We start from the raw sequence: 16,328 nt of genomic DNA, 5'->3' as shown, positions 1-16,328 counted from the left end.
GTACTATCGAAACCAAGTTTACTCCATCTGGCGTGTATTCCAGCACGGCCACCTCCCCGCCTCTCCAACATCTCCAGCTCCGTCTCTTCTTTTTCCCCGTACTCCAGGTTAGCGAGTGTTCAAGGGACATATCGTCATTTGTATCGTGGTCTAACCCGAAGGATCCTCTGTATACATAGTACAGTATATAGCATCGTGCTTTGCCCCACAGCAACACGTCATGTCAAGACCGAGGAGTGTTAGATGCTGGTCGCGATTGGATTCTGACTACGAGGCTGATGCGTGAGTTCTTTGTGAATTCTCGATTGTATTGCTATAGGCTACTTTCTTGACTACCTTTATACTATGACGCAGTAACAGTACCAACCATGGATCATCGCTGAACCTGAGTTGAACGTGGGCGCTGTTCTATCTTCTTCGATGTTTCATATTACTACTTACCAAATCTATCATCATGGTAACATATGTTTAGTCTTGTGAACAGTAGATATGGTAGTAGACATTTAAAGACCAACATACTGTACCCTATACTTTGTATGGTTGCGGATGTCGGTGGAGACAGTATCGGAAGCACCGGCATCGACGAAAACTTGATCATAAAGTTCGAAAATTAATTCAATTGGCTAATCCAAAGTTGGTCATTCAGTCCCGAATAATGAATTTTTATCCGGCGGTTATTCTCGGGTGCGTATTCTTATCATCACGAGCCCAGCTTCCTCTGAATTGAATCTTATTAAAAGATCGACGGTGGCGTCGCCAAGCATTCCTAGTACCCGTGATTGATCCGTTGAGGACCATGGAATACTTCTCGAGATGAATTTGGGCAGGATACATTTAGTACAGAATACATTTCAAATAGATATTATTGTGTAAGATATTTTCTCGGGGCCATACTTTTGGTTGAAGAGATTAATATCGACGTGGAGTAACTCCAAAAAAGGGGTTCATTCGCAACGCGATCGTCACTATTTCCCAGCATACCTTCTCGCTTCTCCTTCCTTGGGGTTCTTCTAGGGATATGCCACGATCAATCATTTCTTTCTAGAAGAATAATGACTCGCTCTTCTTGCCTAATTGGTGCATTCTTTAATAGCCCTGTCGGGCACACGCGTTATCAATATCGCAGCTGGGCTCGGCTGCGTCTGCGAAACTGCCTTGCGGTTTGTCGATGATCGGCATTGGGGGCTGTTGATCATTGTACCGAAAACGATCAGTTAGGCTATTCTTATGCAATGGTCTCGCTCCTTCGCGTAAGTCATGGGCTGTCTGTAAATCTACCTCCGGTTCCATGTAGTACAGCGTAGATGAACTATTTTCAGTAGTTTGTGATTATTTGTTTACATTAGACGGGGGTACTCCGTGCATTAGTATTACTTCATGAATATTGGTGGGTTCGGACATGTACAACCGATAGATCAACCAGGCCTCTGGATGTCAAATGTGCACACTGCTGCCACTGTTAGCTGGTCCTGTCCTGTATCTTTCAAAAGGCTACTTATTAATTGTTAGATAAGTCGTTCAGGAGCGACAAGCGGTAGTAAACATGACTGAATATTAATATGACTACTACTCGCCCAGCTCTACTATCTAACAACATTGACTTGAGTATCGAGCTTAATTTGAAGGTGCAAGGATTAGGCCAGTGCAGAAAAGGAAATTTCCTACCTCATGCACTCTAAAGATAAAAATTTACGGGCTTTTGACCAATTCTACTTGATTCCTTATTGGATGACCTTGTCTTAAGATCCACCGTATTTGATCGTCAATGGAAACTCGCGTCCAGATTAGTACCCAGATGGAATATCAGATGCACGATTTTTTACCCATCGGACGATCATTTTAATGTAAGACTGATGGTTATGTGACTAAACAACTCTTTAAGAAATAAAGACCAAACTTAGAGTAAACCTTGGATAATGCAGGGAGTGAAGTATATCAGTGAAATATGAATTCCCAGACTGGGTGGGTTATATAACGACTTCTAACCCCAATTAGCTTGGAATATCAACAAGAAGAGAATGATATCTAAATGACAATAGGTTACTAGGTAGTAGCCTATTCAAAATGGGAATAGCTAGCTGTTCATGTGAAGTCCACGATTTTCGATTCAATACAATGTCTGGAACATCTCGTTGTCAACAGCCTAAGTCTCCTTGATTGTTTTGGGAAGACAGTCAAAGTTCGTGATAATGTATAGTTATTATAATATAATAACTCTACTTCTCTTGAGATCTGTTGTACTGTAAATTTGTGTATGCTCTGTATCATATCAAATAGGTTTATAATTAGTCTGCAGGTAAGTAATGAAAGTTAGCATTCACCATAGTAGTGAAGGACAGTCTCCCATAGCACTTACATATATCTAAGAATGATAGACTGAGAGACTGTCATTATGTAGATATGTGGCGGAAGGGAAATCAATAGCTCACTAGGGCTGGTTAATCTAGTAGAACTATATACCGGGTGCCCACCCGCGATAATGTATAGTAGTTATAGCTGTTAGGCTCGCTCTTCTCTGGAGATCTGTTGTACTGTAAATTTGTACAATTAAATGTTTATACTAAACAATGTATTTGAGTATTGGCGATCCGAAGACTGCCGGATACGACTTCATATGATTAAACGTATGTATATATATCACTTCACTATTTAACAAACAACAAAAACAAACCGCTAGATACGGTTCAAATGCACGCTAATGCAAATCACCACGACAATCACAAATCAACGACTTGAGGTGGATTCCCCAATCGACCACTCGATTGATACATACAGGCAGCATTCACCATCCACCCACCATATTGACTCTCCCCACCCCAAACCTGCGACCAAATAACCCCAAGAAGTCCATAAACCAAGACACGCGCGGCATCGACCCAACCCGCCGGATCGAAGAGATCACGTAACCCCCCCAGCAAGAGCGACAATGCGACTATGTTTTGCGCGTGACCGCCGAGAAGCACAAAGTCGTTCCCAGGCGCGTTGGGCTTCGTCCCAGAAAATGGGTTCACGGCCGGCGGAGTTATGGATGTGACCGAAGACATGGAGGGCGGGCTTAATGCGCCAGGTTTCGGCGAGGAGATTGGGACAACCAGTTGAATAAACGGGGGACATATCGAGGTGGGCTTGTGGGGGAGTATGAGTGACTAGGATATCTGTGTCGGAGGGAATGGTACGAGACCAGGCGTCGTGGTGTGGAGGATATGTGAAGGCGTGTTCGGGGCCAAAAGGCAATAAGGCGGGAATTTGGGGTGCGCCGTAGATGGTGAGAGAGCGAGGGTTTAAGGGAGTTGTAGCAGTTGGAGATGTTGAGGAAGAGGGGGAGAAGTCGAGGGTTACAGAGGAATGCTGTAGGTAGTGAATATCGCCCCAGTCGATGCGCGAAGCAGTTGGGTCATCCAAAGAGCGTATGGAGGCAGTTGAAGAAGAGACATCAGCGAAAGAGCCGGCAGCACTGGAGTCATCGCGATCTTGGTCGAGTCGTGAACGCAGGTCGAAATAGCTATCATGATTGCCGCCAATGACGACTTTATGCGGGTGGGGGAGACTGCGGAGCCAGTCTACGGCTGCTTGGATCTCCCGGACAGACCCATCATTGGCGAGATCACCGGCATGGATGAGAAGGTCGCCATCAGGTACATCGGGCCATTCGAGGGTATGAGTGTCGGAAAGACAGACGACGCGAATGGGGGCCTGAGGTGAGGGGAGACGAGGAGGGCCGCGGAGACGGAGAAGTAGCTGGTGGAGAGGATAGAGGAGGGCGACCAGGGGGGGAAGAGATGAAATAGTCAGGGAGAGGATGGCGGTGATATGGATTAGACCCTGCCATGTGGAGTGTTGACAGTTTGACAGTTGATGAGCAGAGGAGAGTAGAAGCATAGAAGAAAAGAAGAAAAGAAGTGCGGAGAAGAAGTTGAAGTAAACAGACCGGAGTGATGACATCAGCAGATCATAACTAAGTAAGTTACAACATAGTGTATAACTAGTGGATAGATACTAACATAACTAGAGAGCATCTATTCGGTATTTATTATTATGATATAATAAAGCGTGAGATTAGAACTGACTCGATCTACTACCAGTGAGTCTGATTTGCCTCGAGTTCTTGTAGCTTATACTGATGCACTTGACAAGGTGTTTCAAATTGCGCTTATCTTTGGGTTGCCTGAGTATCATTGGAGCTCTGGGCATTGAATGGAAGAGCATGAAACCCAAGAAGGCACAGACCGTAGATTGACCAATATCTCCAGAATTTCTCGTTTGATATAGGGCTCTTGGATCGTCCATATAAAACATGCTGCTTTCGCGATACAAATATAGTTTTTTGGGTTGTCTTACGCTAGCTAGTGGAGGATGACAATACTCTTATAATCTAATTGATCGAATTTTCACTTTTCTCAGATCCAAATTTCTCTTTTCATTTCTAATCTTGTTTATAACGTGAAGACTTCATCATGTCAATCACAATCGGTATTGCCGGTATCACCGGAAAGTTCGCCAGACGTTTGGCCTCAAGAAACCCCAGGTAAAGATGCGAATGTGCTTGGTTCGGCTTATGCTTTTGAATATATCCACCGGTATTCAAAGTGGCTTGGATAAATAACTGCCAATGCAAAGCATTTTGTCGGATATGACATTGGAAATTGGAATAATCATTCCTGGCTCGGCAACGATATGATGATCTCACAGCAGAATCTACCCGCATACTATTCGCCTTCGTTTAAAACAGCTATCAAGGATACCAGGGTTCATAGCGTGATGTCTTCGTATAATGTTGTCAAAGGTGTACCTTCATCGGCAAATACCTTTCTGTTACAAACACTTGTGCGTGATTACCTGGGATTTCGTTCAAGATGGTTTTATATCTTCGGATTGCGATGCGGTGTACAATGGTTTCAATCCTCATGGATATACATCTACCGCCGAACTGGCGGCTTCAAAGAGTATATTAGCTGGGACGGATATCAATTGCGGTATAACATACTAATTCTATATGAACCATTCTTTTGCCAGAGGTGAAATCTCACGACGTATTCCAACCTTGCTCGAGCGGGCTACTTTGATGGGGGAAAAATGTAAATCTCGCGATTTGGATTGGTCTGATATTGTCCATACCGACGCACTGAATATCTCTTATCAGCCCTGATCAGTGGGGTATTCTACTATTCTCCAGTGGTGAATATTTCGATCAGAAATATTGTAGTAGTTAGTTACTGTAGTAGTATAGTGTCTACTCCACCATAAATCGAATACGAAGCATTGCTAGTAAATCATGCCTACAGATCACTCTATCATTGTATCTATGTATATAAATATTAAATATACCTACAATTACTAAATGACTGAATATCTTACTAGTATATTGATATATATATAAATATATATATATATATTTATATATTTATATGCCGTATAGTACAATATATAGTGCCATTACTAATAAATAATCTACTACCGCCACCACTTCACCAACTTTCCTCCCACTTGAACGTCAACTTCAACTTTTCTCCTTCTGAACTTCTCCCCCAACTTGTCTCCCCCTCCAATTCTATTCCTCTATTTTTCTACACTCTCTTTCTTTATTACTTCTACTTCTACTTCCTCTACCTCTACACCTCATACTGTATACAGAGTCATCAATACTCAATCTCGGCGTCCCCACTTCGCCCGATGCGACATTTGCCACATCCGTCTCCAGCTCTGCTGCTTGCGGAATTCGATCTTCACTCCATCGCAATTCCATCCCGATCTTAATCTTCTTTGAATCTTGACGTGATCTTGAACTCCTCTTCTATACTATTGTGTGTTATACTGATTGCCTGCTCACTCGCTCTGGTCACTTGCAACTGCAACGACTAGTATTGTTGGTGGCTGCTACGCTCTGTTCGCTGCCCCTCACTCCTCCACCTCCACCAAAACATGGAGGGCGTGGACCTCACCAAAGTGTTGAATAAGGGCAAACAAATGGCCAGCAATGTTGCTGCGTCGGCCACCAATGGCAATGGTGCTGCTGGAAAGAAGAAGAGAAAGGGAACTGATTTAAAACCCATCTTGACCTCTGATGCCAATCCCGGCGCTACAGAATCGTAGGTCTCTTTTTTCTCATCTCATCCTCACACAATCTTCCATCCACCATCCACATACTCTCCATATCCTCCATATCTTTCCCCCCCCCCCAACATCACCACCACATATATACATCATATACCATATACCATATATCGTTCACCACGCATTACATCAAACACATATTTACATATGCCCTTCTCCAGTACCGGCGCTGCCTCCGCCGCCAAATCTTCAGCCCCCTCGCGATCGCCCTCCACCTCCGGGGACGAGCTGGAAACCACCGCCGAAGAGGAAGACTCTGAGGATTACTGCAAAGGTGGTTATCATCCCGTCGCCGTCGGTGAATCCTATAACAATGGTCGCTATGTCGTCGTGCGCAAACTCGGCTGGGGTCATTTCTCTACCGTCTGGCTATCGCGCGATACCACCACCGGCAAACACGTCGCTCTGAAAGTCGTTCGTTCTGCTGCCCACTACACCGAAACCGCCATCGATGAAATCAAACTGCTCAACCGGATCGTTCAAGCAAAGCCCTCCCACCCGGGTCGCAAACACGTTGTTAGTCTGTTAGATTCCTTCGAACACAAAGGTCCCAACGGGGTCCACGTCTGCATGGTCTTTGAGGTCTTGGGGGAGAATCTGTTGGGTTTGATCAAGCGCTGGAATCATCGGGGAATCCCCATGGTTTTGGTGAAGCAAATCACCAAGCAAGTTCTGCTGGGTCTGGATTACCTTCATCGTGAATGTGGTATCATCCATACGGATCTCAAACCCGAAAATGTCCTCATCGAGATCGGCGATGTTGAGCAGATCGTTCAAGCACACGTTAAACAGGAGCAGGCGAAGAAGGATAAGGAGGACAATCGCAATGGTCGCCGGAGGAGACGAACTTTGATTACTGGCAGTCAGCCATTGCCCAGTCCACTCAACACGAGCTTTAGCAGCTTCGACTTTAAGCACAGTTCTTCCAATTCACACAGCAGTCTGAGTCAGATGGTGAACGAGGGTACGCTCCATCCAAGCCTAGATTTTAAGCTGAAGGATAGTGGCACGACAGCTGCAGGGACAACAACTGACTTTTTTTTTTTAAGCCTCGGAAGAACCCCCATCGATGAAGGAGTCGCTTGGTATCAAAGAGCAAGATGAGCAACAAAGTCAGCGAGAGAAGACAGCGTGAGTTTTCCTTCAAATGGATTCTTCTTGGGCCCTGCTAACACTTGGAAGCGATCTCCTGGAGAGAGAGGTATCAGGAATCTCACTCAACAAAACCTCCCAACCCGAGGACGAAATCGATCCGAATATAATCTCCGTTAAAATTGCGGACCTGGGCAATGCCTGCTGGGTCGGTCACCATTTCACCAACGATATTCAGACACGACAATACCGTTCCCCCGAAGTTCTATTAGGAGCCAAGTGGGGTGCTAGTACGGATGTGTGGAGTATGGCATGCATGGTGAGACACAGCTCAGCTATTTTGCGATTTTGCTATTCTTGCGGCACTGCTAACTGATTGGGATAGGTCTTCGAGCTTATCACCGGAGACTACCTATTTGACCCCCAGTCCGGCACCAAATACGGCAAAGATGACGATCACATCGCCCAAATCATCGAACTACTCGGCCCATTCGCTAAATCCCAATGCCTATCCGGGAAATGGTCACAAGAGATTTTCAATCGTAAGGGCGAACTGCGCAATATCCACCGACTTCGTCACTGGGCCTTACCCGAAGTCCTCCGCGAGAAATACCACTATTCGGTGGAACAAAGCATGCGCATTAGCGAGTTCCTTTTGCCCATGTTGGATCTTTCGCCAGAGAAGCGCGCTAATGCGGGTGGAATGGCGTCGCATGAGTGGTTGGCGGATACGTTGGGTATGGAAGGGATTAGTTTAGGGATTCAACCGGGTACGCGAGGAGAAGGGATAGATGGATGGGCATCAGAGATTAAACGGCGATGAGGTGGAATGAAATGAGATGAACGCGATGAGATGAGATGGGTTTATGATGATATATTCCACATCCAGTGTCTTCTCGAGATACTTATTTTCTACTTTGATTTGGATTTATCTGCTACGACCATGATGTTGTGAGTCTAACGATCTTTCTTTTCTCTGCGTTACTCATTTTTTTTGTTCTTTTTATTCTCTCTTTTCTTTTCTTCTCTTCTGGGCTGGTTGGTTGGTAGCTGGGGGTTCATTTGAATCGGTGTTTTCCTCTCGTCTATAGATTCTTTGCGGCACTTGGCGAGAATATGTCAACATGAATAGTATTACTCAAGCCCGAATCTTCGTACATAACACATACCCTAGTAGGAAGTTCTACTAGGATATGGTATCATCAACTTCACTGGGTAATTCACTCGGAAACCATCCAAACCGCGAGAAATCCACATAAAATTCCCCCATCGCATCTCTCTTCACTTCAACGCCCTCCCCTCTCAAAACCTCAGCTTGACGTTCTGCACTTCCAGGTCCACTGTTTCACTTAGCCTGGCAATAATATTTCATAATTTAGGTATGTAGCGATGTGGGACGGGACCTACCGATGAGAAATCATTCCCTTGGAATTAATTACCCGTTGCCAGGGTACGTTCTCCGATGTATAAGGCTGATTTAAGTCTGATGGTAGGGCTTTAAGACATGTTCCTACTTGTCGCGGTCTTTGGGCTGTTGGTCGAGTTAGTATTGGACTGGTACTGATACTGGTATGTAGAAAGGCAGAGAAAAGGGGCATACGCTCGCCTAAGAGTAGTGCGATGTGTCCGTATGATGTTACTTTTCCTCGGGGAATTTCTTGGATTGCGGCGTAGACTGCTGTGGACCATGCTTCTGCTTCTTCGGAGCGGGGCATTTTTGTTTTGGTATTGTGCCGTTGCTGTTGGTGGTGTATTGTTAATGTTCAGGGTTTGAGTGGGTATTGTTACGGAGGTTGTAGCTTCTTTCATGAATGGCAAGATGAGAGTGAAGGTGAAGTTGAAGTTGGGCTTGTTTGAAGCTGAAGATGGTAATTTGGTGCCTGAGGATTGAGGTGTCTAATATTAACATACTTCGGCAATGGATGGTTATACCGTAGTTGGATATTCTAATGGACTGTCGATCAGAAGTTAGCTTGTACTATATGTAAGAAGAGTTGTATATATATCTCTTCCTTCGATGTTACAGGCATTGGACAACGTTGTAAGTCCGTGTTGTGAATGTTTCTACCGTATAAGTTAGTGTAGACCCACTGGAACTGGTGAAGCTGGAATATTTCCTCCCACAAGATTGGGGACTATATTCGAGCGGCCTTTGACACTATATTTCTCTAAATCTATTGTCATTATTCAGGCACTATTTTCCCTTCACTAACCCCAAAACTTCTAATGTGAAGCTATTCAAAGTGCTTGCAACTTCATACTTCATCCTCGGACAAACATTGTTCCGCTATCGATAATCCCATCTTGCGACGATTGGACTTCTCTTTTCCACTGACTTGCTATATACAACCATCGCCATGCCGGGTTCACTTGCAGATTATTTGGCAAAAAACTACTTAAACGCTGACCCGGCAACCGAACGTCCAAAAAAGAAGCGCAAGAAGACCAAAGCCAACGACGATGCCTCCAACGGCCTAATCATCGCCGACGATGACCCCCCCAGATTTGCGCAACATGACCACAAGTGCCGGCCAGGATGACGAGTACGGTCCTTCCATAGATACATCTGCGAAAAGTGCCGAGTTCCGCCGTTCCAAGAAATCCAGCTGGAAGACTATTGGGGGTCCCACGGATACCGAACAAGCTGCTGCCGACGCGATCCTTGCATCTGCCGCCGCAGAACGTACGGCACGGGAAGGCGGCGAGGATGAAGAAGCTCCATTAGTCGAAGAAGAACAAGAAGATGATGGAGGACCTAAGATGGAATCTGGGGCTCGGGGTGGATTACAAACAGCGGCGCAGACAGCAGCCATGGTGAAAGCACAAGAGAAGAAGAAAAAAGCCGAGATGGCCAAATACCAAGATCCCACCGCTGCCGACGCAACATCACAAGAAACAATTTACCGTGACGCCTCAGGACGAATCATCAATGTCGCCATGAAACGCGCCGAAGCACGACGAGCAGAGGAAGAGAAAAAGAAGAAAGAGCAGGAAGAGCGTGAGGCGGCGATGGGCGATGTCCAACGAAAACAACGGGAAACGAGGAAGAAGGAGCTTGAAGAGATTAAATCGATGCCTGTTGCACGGACGATTGATGATGAGGTCTTAAATGATGATCTTCGATCGCGTGAACGTTGGAATGATCCTGCTGCGGGATTCTTGACTCAAAAGGCTGCCCCTGGTGCTAGTGTTACAGGGAGACCACTCTATCGGGGATCTTTTCAACCCAACCGGTATGGAATTCGGCCTGGTCATCGGTGGGATGGTGTGGATCGGGCGAATGGGTTTGAGAAGGAATGGTTTGCGTCCAGGAATAAGCGGAATCGGATGGAGGCGTTGGAGTATCAATGGCAGATGGATGAATGAGCTGTTAGTATATTAATGCAGTAGTAATAGAAGAAATATGGCTGGACTGGTGCTGGCGCTAGTCTGATCTATGATGTACAGTACAGTATGCGGTAGTCACTCAGTGGTAACATAGTAATCATCACCGGTCTATATCATTCATTCAATGTATAACATATCTAATTGAACACTGCTCTATACTATAACCCATAATATATATAAACTATAATAATTAATATCTTGAATACTTTAATGTATACTATACTATGTACTTTATAGTATAACTGGAGTGGTCACATGCCGAGTGTTTACCAAACAAAACTTCCCGCTTTCCCCACGCACTTTCACTTTCTCCCAATCACTTCACATCGTCTCTCCATGGATTCAAGAACAGCAGAGACTCCGATGGAGTTTGAATGGCAACATCGCCAACCTGGTGATGCCAATTCTGCTTTCTATCGGGTCGGCCTGCAGCATGAAAATAAGAAGCGTGAGCATCCCAGACCCTCAAACATCACACATCCCCTTCAATATTTCGAGACATCCCGTTGGACCTTGACTCACATTCATTGTTTCATTATAGGTAATTATAGTGCATTTGGATCGCCAGAGAAAAAGACAATTCCCAGTCTTCGTGCTCCAAACTCCCATCCTTTCCTTTTTTCGCATCCCTCTTCGCCGTCGCCTTTCACATCGCAACCCGCTTCACAAACTCCCCGTTTCGGCCAATCCGCTTGGACAACACCACGAAAACCGACAGAGATTGATTTCTCTTCCGGCGCAGAGTTCTCATCACCAGATCAAGCAGATAACGAAGATACACCAGAGCAACCGATACGACATCAGCGGCAGAACTCGCTCTTCAACAATCGCGGTCGATTCGCTCCCAACGCTAGTCCTGGTCGGGGAGAAATTCGAAAGAACACTTACTCCGATGCGGTGGCTCGTCGCGTCTTTAAGAAGCGAAGACAACGAGATAAAGAGATTGGTCGACGGGTGCGAGTGGATAGCGACGACGAAAGTGATCGACCAAGTAGCAGTGAAGGCGTTGTCAGCGGCAAATCAGGGAAACAAAAGAGACTCCCAGGGATGAAGAGGGAGGGTCAGGTGGCCAGGACATCTGGATTATCACAATTATTTGAGTTCCTTGAAAGGCATCCTAATATGCCGAGCATTTTATCGTGGTGGGCGCAATTGATGCTTAACGTGACTATTTTTTCAATTGCCGTCTGGGTCGTGTGGTCTATTCTTCAGTCGATTCGCAGCGAATTCAATCACCGGGCTGAATTGGAGTCTGGCAGTATCCTCACTCAAATTCATCAATGCGCCAAGGATTATTTGAATAATGGCTGTGAGAGCCCACACCGAGCTCCGGCGTTGACTACGCTGTGTAATGATTGGCAAAAGTGCATGGATCGTGACCCGGCCAAAGTTGCCCATGCCCAACTATCGGCCGCTACTATGGCGATAATCATTAACTCTTTCATCGAACCAATCAGTTGGAAAGCAGTGGTACGTGATGCAGCTCTTCTCCTCCACCCTGGCTACGTTTGGGTATACTACCTTCGGGTATTATGTAGATCTTCGACTAACGGATTCTATCTCAGATTATTTTCTTAGTTGGAATGTGTGTGGTGACGGTTGTCAGCAACTGGTCCCTCAGTGCTTTTCGCAACAATCTTAATCAACAGGACTATATGCAACACTCGTCCCATTACCCACCTGTCAATCCTGACATGAATCGAATGTACCACCATGCGGGCATGCTACACTCAGTGCCCAACTATGGATTCTCCCAACCGACGCATCAGTTGGCCGCTGATCCATCCGCCGATGCCGAGAAAGAAAACGCACCCTTAATGCTAGAATCGGCCAATATGGAATTCGTCACGGAACGCAGTCGAGACCGTGAGGCGCATCTCCGCTCGCCAAGTCCTGCGAAGCGGAGTCGTCAATTCTCGTGAGATCGATTTTGTTTCAGCATGTCATATTAATTGGGTTGGCGTATTGATTTCATGCCGTCTTCGTTGGATTGGCAGCATAGCAGGCGGATATCGGAATGGATCGGGGTGGTGTTGGTGAAAACTTTGATATTCTTTCTTCCGGTGTATTTGTTTATGTATTTACAGATTCTTGTGTCGAACAGTCTCATGGTCGATCTGACCAGTACTTTCTTGTATTAGTGAACAACCTTGGCCATCCTATCTAATCTGTACTCACTTTTGTCTATATTCTTGTCGTGTATTATGAGTCAGAATATCTAACCCGACACTAGATGAGATAATTAGAACTTGAAACCCGCGGCAAACAATCAAATTGCGGTTTGCCCAAGTCCCACTGAAAGTATTCGCCGAACCACTATACAATTCGGCCATCGCACCATCGCACCAACTCTCCAACTTCAACTTCAACGCGATGAAAAAAACAAATTCACCTGACTTCGCCGACTCCGCCGACGACCGATCTTGGCATATTCGCCGCTGCAACCAGAAATCAAAAATAAACTCGGCATCGGCCAACTCCCCGCCCAAACCAAACGGCCGAAAATATGGAAATTTTCCGCCCGAGCCGAGATTGTGATTGGTTGCCGGAGTATATCAGATCGGAAGAGAATTGTCGGCATGGCTTCTGCATGTGTCATGCTGCGGCCGTTTTCTTTCAATTTCTTCTCGGCATTGTAAGTATGAATGAGGAAATTATGGCGAGGGCCGATGGGACTTGATGTGAAAATTTTATCTTGTGGTACTATAGCTAGTAGTTATATAGAGCTGTCCTCTGTCCTGGGTATGGCATTCTACTCTCTTTTCTCTGGACAAACAGCAAGATAATCGAATACTAGTCTACCGCTTACATTCTCTTATACTTCTTCCATCCATTGAATACCCTTTATTGAAATGCATATCGAACCAAAAGGCGATGCAGAAGCCACATACCCTGAAGGGGGTCTACGAGCCAACCTCGTCGTGGCAGGAAGTTTCAGCTCGATAATGGGTGGTCTCGGATTGATGAATAGTATCGGAATTTATCAAGCCTGGATATCAACTCATCAATTATCAAGTCTAAGTGCAGGGCAAATTGGATGGATATTCGGAATTTATAATTTCATGGTTTTTTTTTGTGGAATTCAAATCGGTCCTATATTTGATGCTAGGGGTCCGAAATTATTAATGTGGATTGGTTCAGGATTGATTATTATTTCATTGATTTGTATGGGATTTTGTACCCTTTACTGGCATTTTTTGGTTGTTATTGGGATTTTGGGAGGTATGGGGACGAGTTTTATTTTTATTGTTCCGGTTGCTAGTATTGGCCATTTTTTTAATGCCAGACGTGGTGCTGCTACTGGTCTTGCATTGTCCGGGGGAAGTATTGGAGGAGTGATATTTCCTCTTGTCTTGGAAAATTTGGCTCCGAAAATTGGATTCGCTTGGTCGACCAGAATTATTGCTTTGATTACCCTGATTCTGTTGATTCCGGGGGTTATTCTTGTCAGAGCGAATTTCCCGCCAAAGGCTCCGTCGCCGCCATCAATGAAGGTGTTTTTGCCGGATTTGAGTATTTTGAAAGATCCGGTTCTGGCTGTGACTACCATGGGAGTTTTCTTTATTGAGTGGGGGTTTTTTATCCCGTTGGAGTATATCGCTTCATACTCGCTTGCTTCCGGGGTTGATCGGAAATTGTCATATCTCATGGTGGTCTTCTTGAATGCGGGTTCTTTTCCAGGTCGTTGGCTACCCGGGATTCTGGCCGACAAGATTGGTAGATTCAACACGCTTCTTCTGACCAACATATTGTGTCTGGTTTCTGTGCTGGCGATTTGGATGCCGGCTGGAGGGAATGTTGTTGCTGTGATAATTTTCTCTGTCGTGTTTGGTTTTGCCAGTGGGAGTAATATCAGCTTGGTCCCTGTCTGCGTAGGTGAATTGTGTCCTACCGAGAATTATGGTCGATATTATACCACAGTGTACACCATTGTTAGCTTTGGGTAAGTTCCCTCTTCTCTGTTCGCACTGCATTCTCATAGGAAATGTTTGCTAACCTTTTCCCATAGGGCTTTGACTGGAGTTCCCATCGCCGGAGAGATCCTTCACCGATGTAATGGAGAGTATTGGGGACTGATCGCCTTTGCTGGGTGCGCATATGCTGCTGGCATTGTTTGTTTTTCTATGACAATGTGGTTGCGGCGGAAGAGTGCAAAGAACTGAGCGAGTTGAGTTCATTGATGATGATGATGATGTTAATGTTTCCATGTTGTTATCTAATGATCTAAAACAAAAGCATAAAATAGAAATGAATAGAGATGATCATCCAATTTACCTCTTCTCTTGTAAATCTGATGTTTCTCCATCGATTCAACTTGTTTATCCCCCGCACCCCGCACCGGCTTCCCCGCACCACCACCGATTCCGGCGAGGAAAGTCTCGACTTCACATTCCTCAATTACTCTAGAAGGCTTCGACTACACTTTCTACAATTATATTTCAGGAAATATTGTTCTTGATGTCTTCACGCATTACTTGTCTCTTGAGGAATGCATGAAACACGCAATTCCATTCAACTCACCATGTTCCTCTCATTGGAACTATCGGGCTCACCTGCCGGTTGATTCCCCACACACCGGCCATGCGCCCGGGACTCGATCTCCTCATGAGGTTAAGGCATGCGCTGAATGAGTTTCCCTCGGGAATGAGGCCGATAAGACAGCTGTCATCCTTATAATAGAGAGCTGGACCACTTTATTGCAGTTATTCATTTTGATCCCGATTTTAATCATATACAATCAAGAGTGAGTCGTCTGATATCATACAGGCTAGGACAAGCAATTGAGACGATTGAACTACGCTAATCATAGCTGATTACAGTGTCTGGCAACCTTGTCCCTCTTACCGTCATTAAAGGCGCTGGCCACGAGTTCATTCCCCTTCCCAACGGCGAGAACGCTACCGTCGCCGACTTCCACTCCATTCGAACCAACACTACCGAGTCCCCTTCATATTTCACCTCTGGTTTCTACAAGATCGAGGCTGGTCCCGCCCGTCCCGCTCACTACACCTTCGAAGAGACCAAGTATGTCTTGAACGGACAAATTGATATCCTGGTGCGTCACTCATGCTATTGTTGTTGTTGTTGCTGCTGCTAGAGCTAGGTTGATTGCGCCGAATGACTACTAAACGCATACAGGACGAGGCTACTGGCATCACCCACCACCTTACCCCCGGTGACTTCGCATTCTTCCACGTCGGATCAAAGGTCCAGGTTCGTTATGACCAGCACCCATTCTTCACTCTCAAATCTCCGGGTCGTTCGGAGAAGAACAATACACTGACATGGGTTTATTTCCGGCCAGTTTTCGACTAAGTCCAGTGGTTTCGCTTTCTACGCCGTTACACGTCCTGTTCGCGCTCCTCACCCTAACCTTAAGGATCGCGAGGAGAAGAAGTCTCGTCTGTAGGATATGAAAGTTATGATGTTTGAATGATAGATGGAATAGATATAGCCAGGTTGCTGGGCTTGTTCAAAACTAGGAATCATGAATCCATATTAGTAGAAATATCTTGATCTGTCCTCAAGATTATGAAGAGCTATGGCCGCTTGGTGCTACTCCAAAATTACGAGGTTGCTTAAGAAGCCCTATCCATAGGGCTTACAGCTGAGATTCTACATGATCACCATCGAAGTTGAGCTTAGACACACGGCCCTATTCACTCTTCTTCATGGCCAATAAGCATGACCCATGATCTATTCTACCAAGTCAATTCAATAGCCAATAGATCCTGTCC

The 16,328-nt window shown here is 45.5% G+C and overlaps 7 protein-coding genes across 7 annotated transcripts; 5 read left to right on the top strand and 2 right to left on the bottom strand.

Annotated features, from left to right (window-relative positions):
* Positions 1 to 2,898: 2,898 nt before the first annotated feature.
* Positions 2,899 to 3,879, bottom strand: N7469_011629 (metallophosphatase domain-containing protein; the record flags this gene model as incomplete). The annotated part of the gene is made up of 1 exon (XM_056650534.1): positions 2,899 to 3,879. The coding sequence occupies one exon, from the start codon at positions 3,877 to 3,879 to the stop codon at positions 2,899 to 2,901; it is 981 nt and encodes a 326-aa protein (XP_056495043.1).
* Positions 3,880 to 5,919: 2,040 nt separating this feature from the next.
* On the top strand, positions 5,920 to 8,026 carry N7469_011628 (serine/threonine-protein kinase; the record flags this gene model as incomplete). The annotated part of the gene is made up of 5 exons (XM_056650533.1): positions 5,920 to 6,086; positions 6,273 to 7,075; positions 7,161 to 7,242; positions 7,294 to 7,522; positions 7,589 to 8,026. The coding sequence occupies 5 exons, from the start codon at positions 5,920 to 5,922 to the stop codon at positions 8,024 to 8,026; spliced, it is 1,719 nt and encodes a 572-aa protein (XP_056495042.1).
* Positions 8,027 to 8,389: 363 nt separating this feature from the next.
* N7469_011627 (MGMT family protein) lies at positions 8,390 to 8,918 on the bottom strand (the record flags this gene model as incomplete). The annotated part of the gene is made up of 2 exons (XM_056650532.1): positions 8,390 to 8,543; positions 8,611 to 8,918. 2 exons carry the CDS (start codon positions 8,916 to 8,918, stop codon positions 8,390 to 8,392), a joined length of 462 nt encoding a protein of 153 aa, XP_056495041.1.
* A 775-nt stretch (positions 8,919 to 9,693) lies between these two features.
* Positions 9,694 to 10,569, top strand: cwc26 (putative cell cycle control protein (Cwf26); the record flags this gene model as incomplete). Its single annotated transcript, XM_056650531.1, has 1 exon — positions 9,694 to 10,569. One exon carries the CDS (start codon positions 9,694 to 9,696, stop codon positions 10,567 to 10,569), a length of 876 nt encoding a protein of 291 aa, XP_056495040.1.
* A 357-nt stretch (positions 10,570 to 10,926) lies between these two features.
* N7469_011625 (putative nuclear envelope protein Brr6) lies at positions 10,927 to 12,512 on the top strand (the record flags this gene model as incomplete). The annotated part of the gene is made up of 3 exons (XM_056650530.1): positions 10,927 to 11,038; positions 11,132 to 12,060; positions 12,156 to 12,512. The coding sequence occupies 3 exons, from the start codon at positions 10,927 to 10,929 to the stop codon at positions 12,510 to 12,512; spliced, it is 1,398 nt and encodes a 465-aa protein (XP_056495039.1).
* A 1,566-nt stretch (positions 12,513 to 14,078) lies between these two features.
* Positions 14,079 to 14,753, top strand: N7469_011624 (uncharacterized protein; the record flags this gene model as incomplete). The annotated part of the gene is made up of 2 exons (XM_056650529.1): positions 14,079 to 14,533; positions 14,600 to 14,753. 2 exons carry the CDS (start codon positions 14,079 to 14,081, stop codon positions 14,751 to 14,753), a joined length of 609 nt encoding a protein of 202 aa, XP_056495038.1.
* A 359-nt stretch (positions 14,754 to 15,112) lies between these two features.
* On the top strand, positions 15,113 to 16,000 carry N7469_011623 (uncharacterized protein; the record flags this gene model as incomplete). The annotated part of the gene is given in 4 exon segments (XM_056650528.1): positions 15,113 to 15,149; positions 15,411 to 15,646; positions 15,730 to 15,879; positions 15,896 to 16,000. The coding sequence occupies 4 exon segments, from the start codon at positions 15,113 to 15,115 to the stop codon at positions 15,998 to 16,000; spliced, it is 528 nt and encodes a 175-aa protein (XP_056495037.1).
* Positions 16,001 to 16,328: the final 328 nt, after the last annotated feature.

The sequence above is a fragment of the Penicillium citrinum genome (assembly GCF_028827155.1).
Source record: "Penicillium citrinum strain IBT 23319 chromosome Unknown utg000011l:1.0-294111.0:1.0-294243.0, whole genome shotgun sequence".
In the NCBI taxonomy this organism is placed as follows: domain Eukaryota; kingdom Fungi; phylum Ascomycota; class Eurotiomycetes; order Eurotiales; family Aspergillaceae; genus Penicillium; species Penicillium citrinum.
This window is presented reverse-complemented; position numbering and strand designations above follow the sequence as displayed.